The sequence below is a fragment of the Watersipora subatra genome, chromosome 2, assembly GCF_963576615.1.
Source record: "Watersipora subatra chromosome 2, tzWatSuba1.1, whole genome shotgun sequence".
Lineage (NCBI taxonomy): Eukaryota > Metazoa > Bryozoa > Gymnolaemata > Cheilostomatida > Watersiporidae > Watersipora > Watersipora subatra.
Window position 1 is genome coordinate 73,965,475 of NC_088709.1, and position 7,266 is coordinate 73,972,740.

Below are 7,266 nucleotides of genomic sequence, written 5' to 3' on the forward strand. Positions count from 1 at the left end.
GCTTAGTTTAGACGCTTTTGCAAAACTAGAAAAACATGTTTTTATGCGGAAAATGGGCAGCCATCAAGTTTTTTAATAAATCTCCTTATCAGACTCACCGGAAAGTTTTAGGAGAGTAGGATACATGGGCCTCGAAAACAGCATTTTTCTTTAGACGCTAATATCTGAATAGTTTTGCTAAGTACATGACTGAAAATCAGTGATGGAATAGACCTACATAAAGTCTATTTGAGCAGCAAATAGCAGCATGGTGCAACTACATGTATTCACAGAATCTGCCATCCAAAGTGGTGGCCCATGTATCCTTCAAATCAGGATACATGGGCCACCATGTAGGAGACATGGGCCGCCACCAAGGATACTTGGACATGGGCGGTTCAAGTATCCTCTTCAAATATGAAAATTACAGTAGTTTGTATTTCATGTTAGGTTATATTTTTGGTCATGGAATATATGAAATTTGACAAACAGTGTATTGCACTATGACTAAACTATTGAATGAAAGGTTACTAAATGTTTATCTGAGTTCGTTTCCAAACTCCATATCGAATTTGAGCCCTCTCTGCTCCCTGGTTCGACTTCCAGATAAATTGGTTGGCTCAAGGAGCATGGTATGTAAATCTACCATGCTGACTGTCGCGAGATCCTCTGTAGCAGAAAGTCGGAAAATACCATCAGCTCCTTTGCGGTAGAATATCATCTCTATGCTGGAATCATCGACCAGAGTAACAATCTTTCCCACGTAAAACACCTGAGCTTTCTTAGTATCAAATCGTACCATGTAGTATTTACCAACTTCTGCTTTGATCTCCTGAAATGAAAAAAAAATCTTCATGAATAACTTTTGCATAGGGTCCTTTCACCCCGCTGCTATAAAAATGCTTTGTGTATTTAAAAAGTTGCACCAAGTTCCCAAGTCCTTTAGTCTGTATTGATGGATTCAACTAGACATAAGTCACAACACACTAACCTCTGGGAGTTCCACTGGAGGCTCTTCGAGTTCATCTCCAGAAGAATCATCAAGTGGTACAACACCATCAACTTCGTCACCAGAAGAACTGTCATCATGGAGCACAGGCTTTCTCTTCTTCAGAGATGGCGTTGAATTAATGTAACCATGTTTGGCCAGTTTTTTTCTTCGTTTTGGAGTAGCAACAGCCATCTTTTTTGGAAGTGATCTGACAACTGAGGGTGGGTCTTTAAATCCGCCTTGCTTTCGCAGAGGTCTAGTCACTACCTCCCTCGTAGAAGGTTGCTGGTCCGATGTTCCACCTGCACCACTCGTGGAAGGTCGCTGGTCTGATGCCCCACCTGCACCACTCGTAGAAAGTTACTGGTCCGACGCTCCACCTGCACCACTCGTAGAAGGTTGTTCTTGGTCAGGTGTAGGAGCTGTATGGACATTCTGAAACACTGTGGATGGGAGGTAATCAACATCAGTAAAGACATCTATGTTGAGTGGCCAAATTCCAGCTGCCTTAAATCCACTTATGATATTTTCCGTGCTGCAGGCTCGTGTGTACGCAGATCCAATAAGTTGAGCACTTTGGTAGATGGTGATTGGCTGCCCTGCGTGCGTGATCTGCCATGAGTTAGCTCCTGAGTTGAAATATTGGGTCATCGGGCCAAAAACCGTGCGATCGAGTGGCTGGGTTTTGTTTGAAGTATGAGGAGGCAATGTGACGATATGGATGCCATTATCTCTGCACATCTTCAGCACAGTGTAGCCACAATGGCTTGCATGGTTATCCATCACCAAAACCATCGGGGCTTCCTTTGTTGGCCTGGCATGCTTTATGATATGTTCAGCAACTCTGATGAACAAATCAGATGTCATCCATGCGGATCCTGTTAGGGTGTTTGTTAGACCAAGACTTCCCTCTGGTGCTTCATTCATGAAGGTTTCATTATACCATTTTTTTGGGAAAATCAACACTGGGGACAGCTTGTTACTGACTGCATTGACTATCGCACAACAGGTGACCGATTCACTTCTCTCTCTACTTGTCTGTTGCCCGACCTGCTTTTGACCTCTTGGTGATATGACTTTGGGTAGTTCTTGTACGGTAGTGAACCCGGATTCGTCAAGATTGAATATTCTAGAGCCATCAACATTCGTACATTTGTACACTTCTTCCAATGAATCCAAGAAGCTACTGACATTTCTTCTCGTGAAGGCCGCTGCTCTGGCAATGGAAGTTGCCTCAGGTTGTCGCAGAGATAGCTCCTTGTTTCTCGCCATGAAACCAACCAGCCATTTTTCTCCTGCAGCTTTGCTTGTTATCCAGGAATTGGGCATCTTGATGTTGTTGTCCTTGGCCAAATCACAAACAAACTTTCGAGTAGCTTCGCGAGTGAGACCATAACACTGATTGGAGCAGTCGATAAGGTATTCTTTGATTGTAGTTTCCTGTTCCATGGAGAACAACATTCTTTGGTAGAAGTTTGGAGTGAGAGTTGAAGAATTGTTGGCTTCGTACTTTTCCACATATCTGAAATGATAATTTGATAATTGATCTATAGCATCATGTGAAAATGACTGTTCAAACGCACAGCTTGATAATGAGGCACCAATGCAGCATTCATTGAAATATAATCTGCAACCCAATATAACTTTTACACTTACAGGGTTCTGTGAATATAAAAAGGGAACTACGCTAAATATATCGACGCCAAGTCCAGAAGGCCAATTGTCAGTGATCACAGTAGGCCATAGAGCTATGTGAAAGTAGGCCTATAGGCCTACAGACAAAAATTGTACTCACTTCTAGTAACTCACCTACTGAGAGTTGAACGTGAAATTTTCATCGCTTTTGACACGCTCCTCAATGATTCCTTGTCCTCTACCACCTTTTGTACAGCCAGCTTCATCTCCTCATGTAGAAGATGATAGCGATCAGTTTTTTTCTTGTAGAATTGAGGCATTATTTGTTAATATAAAAACATAACAACTGCAAGGGGATGGTTGGGCCATTTGACCCAAGTATCCTCTTATGAAAACCAATAGAGGAGGATACATGAACCGGTTGGACCATGTATCCTTTTCAAAAATGTCCCATGTATCCTCAGACCATATGATTTTCAATAAGCAATAAAATTTGACAATTTATTTCAACAGCTTTTAATCTGGTGAAAATATGATCTTAACAAACTGTTCCAACATATACTTCACTGTCTAATCTCTATCATCAGTTTTATAGTGTGTACACAATCTTGAAATCAAAAAATTTAACAAAAAATATCCTGCATAAGACAACCTACCTCCACAGCTCAGAGTCTTTGTATGCTTTGACCTTGATGCTGATTGGCTTGAAGGATTATGGCAGCAATTACCAAGATAAAAGGACACAACTCTAGATATAGGGGGTGGTCCAAGTAACCTCCATGTCCATGTATCCTACTCTTCCCCTACTAACAAGATTGATAGCAATGGTTGAAAATGGTTTAATTTAAAAAATATTATTACTAATTAAAAAAAATCAATAGGCCTATATGTTACAAATAGATGAACAAAAAGATAAATCAGTAAATAGAAAATAAATAAGTTAATTGATAAATAAGTAAATAATGAATGAATGAATGAGTAAAATAACAAATGATTAAATGAATATATGAATGAATGAATAGAAAATAAACAAAAAATTAGCAGGTACTTATAGAAATAACGATTTTGTTAGCATGTTTTCTTTTCCTGTTTCGTAAAGTTTTTTGACTGAAACAACTCTTACTTGCTTCATATTTGAAAACTATATATTTAGTTTTTGTGCAAATTTTATTCGGGCGTCGTTATGTCCAAATGATATAATGAAAAACAACAATAATTTAAAAATAGTTTTGTGATTATTGTGCTGCTCGTATACATGCAGTTTATTACATGCAGTATACATGCACACTATTATTTACAAATGACATGAAAACCAATGAATGAATGAACCAAACTGACCAATCAAAACTGAGAGATGAAATTACAATTTACACGTTTACTACAATTTGAAAGCGATTGAGATTTCAAACAGAAATTACTTAATTTCTCACCTGATGGCAACACCCAAAAAATTTCCTTTTGATAGAACAACTCAAGGAAGTTATTTTCAGTCTAAAAAAAATGGTTTGCCATCTAGACGATAAGGAGATGAGCTTTGAAGATATGGAAAACTTCGGTGTTGAAGGCACATGAATGATCGATTTTAAACATGAAAATGTTTTTCTCTCGTTGGTGTGGTTTTTGAAGAAAGAGAAAGACCGATGGTTGTACTTCCAAATAAGGAAAATGGTGATCTGTGCAGTTTTATCAAGCGTGAAGATTTGGTAAGTCAGTCAGCAGCATACCCAGATGTCCTTAGTTTTAATTTTTCTTCTATTTCAAGGAATCGCTGCTGTTACAACTCTTGAAAAAAGATTGAATAATTTTATTGGAATATTGCCTGGTAACATTTTAAAGTTTTTAACAATATATTTAGTCATTGATTTTTGAATATTATAGATAACCTAAAAATATTTCTGTGATACTGGCCAGCTTTAATGATAATTCTGTTCAAGCAGAAAGTGCCAAGAATTTAGTCGATACAACTTCTAGTAGAGAATCAGTAAACACATGCTGGATAAATATAAACTGCATTTTGCCGCTCGATGCAAATTAGATCCGAGGCAACCTTTGTGGTAAAGTAAAATGATGAATACTGAAGAAAAAAGCTCTGTTTGTATATTGTGGGGTAGCAAAGTGTTGGCGTCTCGAATATGGCGCAAAGAATTTTTTGAAAAAAGCAGAAATGTTATAGATAGTCAGGAAGATTGGAGATGCGATCTGAGTATTTTAGCCAGCAGTTTTCTTATATTTTGTTAAAAAATGGTTGCCATGGCGTTTCTGTAATTGCAGTACTAATGAAATTTGATAATCTGTTTATATGGGACTAGTTAGAGCTATAAGGGAAAAAATGAAAGGTTTTATTTTACAAGCTTGGGAATCTTTAGTTCATGTTTTGATTTCCAAATGTAGTAGTAAAAGTTTTTATGCAATTTTTTACATCTTTAGACCTTCTTGTAGGACCTGGTATTAGCAGATATGCGTCACTTTAGCTTACAAATAGCAAATGGCATGTCTTATCTGGCCAAAGAGAGATTTGTACACAGAGATCTCGCTGCAAAAAACTGCATGTGAGTAATTTATGAGTGGTTTTTGATTACTTTTTGGGTTTCTGTGCTCATCAGATGTGTTGAGAGTGCTTGGCAAGCTCTAGGCGAGTGCCAGGCAAGCATTAGGCAAGAGCCATGTTGATAGTGGGTTGAGGCCGTTTTGACGCCACGTTGTGGCCATGTTGGCGTTATGTTGACGCGGTGTTGACGCTACGTTTATGCAATGTTGGTGCCTGATGAGTACTTTGTGGGTACCATATTTTTTGCACCATAGGGCGCCTCATAGGACAAACCATATCATAGGGTACAGTCTCAATTTCGTTGTCTATTTCTGTACTCAACCAATATTTAAGGCTCACCATATCATAGACACATTTTAAAACATTTGTAAAACAACAACAATGGTAAAACAGTAAGCGTAGTTAATTTATTTAATAAAATATTTACTCTTCTTTGAACATTCTGCGCAACATTGCAGGTTTCTATGCATCAATATTTGAGTCAGACTCGTTGGCCGGTTGCGGTTCTACAGGGACTCAGGCTTTCTGGAGAACTTTGACATTACAATCTAGTTTTCTCTTAGCCCATGCAACTACAATTCATCAGTATACTGCGGCAAAATTTGCCTGCTGCTGCCTCTCAGCTTTTTTGCTTTATTGGTGCCATTTTAGGGCTTCTTAAAAAGTAAATAGCATTTAGCAGCACACCTCCGCTATACACTGAGCAAAAGTTTTTGTCATTTTTTTGAAAATAATTCACAGAGTGGTGACCGTAGTGTATTTGCCAAAAGCACACAATATATATTAGAGCTCAGACTACACGGGCCATGTCTGTGCAAAAGGTGCATAATTGATATTTTTAAAATTTTAGGCTTATAAGTTTAGTACTTTTTAATTTAGTACTTAGTCATTACTTTGCAAACATTTTGTGCGTGGATACCCTGTCGGTACTCTGTGAGCAAACTTTGAGTAGGTTACTCCTAAATTTATAAAAAAAAATCTTTTTTTAAAATTTTAATTTAGTTAAAAGCCTAGTTTTCTCATATTAATATTTGTTACATATTTGAAAATTTTAAAACACAAACCTATTTATCGACCTCTGTTCACAGGTTCATGTTTTAACTGTTTGTTGGCAGGGTGGATAGTGGATTCATCGTAAAAATTGCAGACTTTGGAATGTCACGGGATGTTTATGAGAGAGATTACTACAAAATGGAAAGTATGAACAAACCACTTCCTATGAAGTGGATGGCAATCGAGTCCTTAAAAGAAGGAAGATTTAGCTCAAAATCTGATGTGGTATGTGAAAATAGGCTCACATGTCCTTAATTAATCTTCCACCAATTTTAATCAGGCTAGATCTGGCCTAAACACACATTTGAGCTCTTCACAGATCATATATAGCTAAAACTGAAACCTTGTTTGTCATTTTTAGTTTTCACAGTGTGCTGCGAGTGTATCTCATTTGTAGCAATGTATCTCAATGGCTAAACACTACTAACATCTCAATGCTAGTATGTTTAGCCATTTGCTTGAGATTGCTTCAGCTCAAACAGTTTTGAAGCGGCATTACTCAATATTAGAATAGCCAACGGTAACAAGAAGCCTCATGTCTAGTTGAATTTTTAAAGCTAAAAAATTTATAACTGCTATTTCTATCTAAAAAACCCAACTCTAAGTCACTTTCTGTGAAAGAGATGGAATTCTCTACCGTGCAGCAGGGCAACAGTAAACGCTGTGCTATTTTGAAATATTCTAAATTTATTTCTAGGATTTATCACAATGTTCAAGGTCAAGTATGTTTTAAAAGCAGAAAGTTGTCTACATGTATTGTTGTTTGGCTGGCAAAGATCAAAGAATAGAAAATTATTAATTTTGCTTGATGCCTGATATACTAACTTGAGCAAGAAAACCTCAAGTTATGGTAACTATGACAACATGAGGACACCTAGTGGTAAAAGAACTGTGTATCAAGCTGGCTACTTCTATGACTAGATCATTGACCAGTAGTTTAAGTAGATTAAACCCACGTGTGGTGAAAGTGGTTGTTGTGTCTAAAGAAGTCTATAATCATTAACAGTCATATCAAAGTCTATGGAAGTATTTGGATATATAGCTTTACTAAGCATGTTTT

The 7,266-nt window shown here is 37.4% G+C and overlaps 1 protein-coding gene across 1 annotated transcript; it reads right to left on the bottom strand.

Annotated features, from left to right (window-relative positions):
* Positions 1-256: 256 nt before the first annotated feature.
* LOC137387095 (uncharacterized) lies at positions 257-1,162 on the bottom strand. The gene is made up of 3 exons (XM_068073396.1): positions 971-1,162; positions 626-811; positions 257-388 (listed from the first exon to the last, which is right to left on the bottom strand). Exons 1-3 carry the CDS (start codon positions 1,160-1,162, stop codon positions 257-259), a joined length of 510 nt encoding a protein of 169 aa, XP_067929497.1.
* Between the last annotated feature and the right edge of the window lie 6,104 nt (positions 1,163-7,266).

What these genes read in the sequence shown, in the direction of transcription:
- LOC137387095 (XM_068073396.1), bottom strand. Translation starts at nt 1,162, where the DNA reads ATGGCTGTTGCTACTCCAAAACGAAGAAAAAAACTGGCCAAACATGGT. An exon ending in CTCCAGTGGAACTCCCAGAG is followed by an intron (nt 812 to 970) that starts GTTAGTGTGTTG and finishes TTTTCATTTCAG; the next exon opens with GAGATCAAAGCAGAAGTTGG. An exon ending in ATCTCGCGACAGTCAGCATG is followed by an intron (nt 389 to 625) that starts GTAGATTTACAT and finishes TCATATTTGAAG; the next exon opens with AGGATACTTGAACCGCCCAT.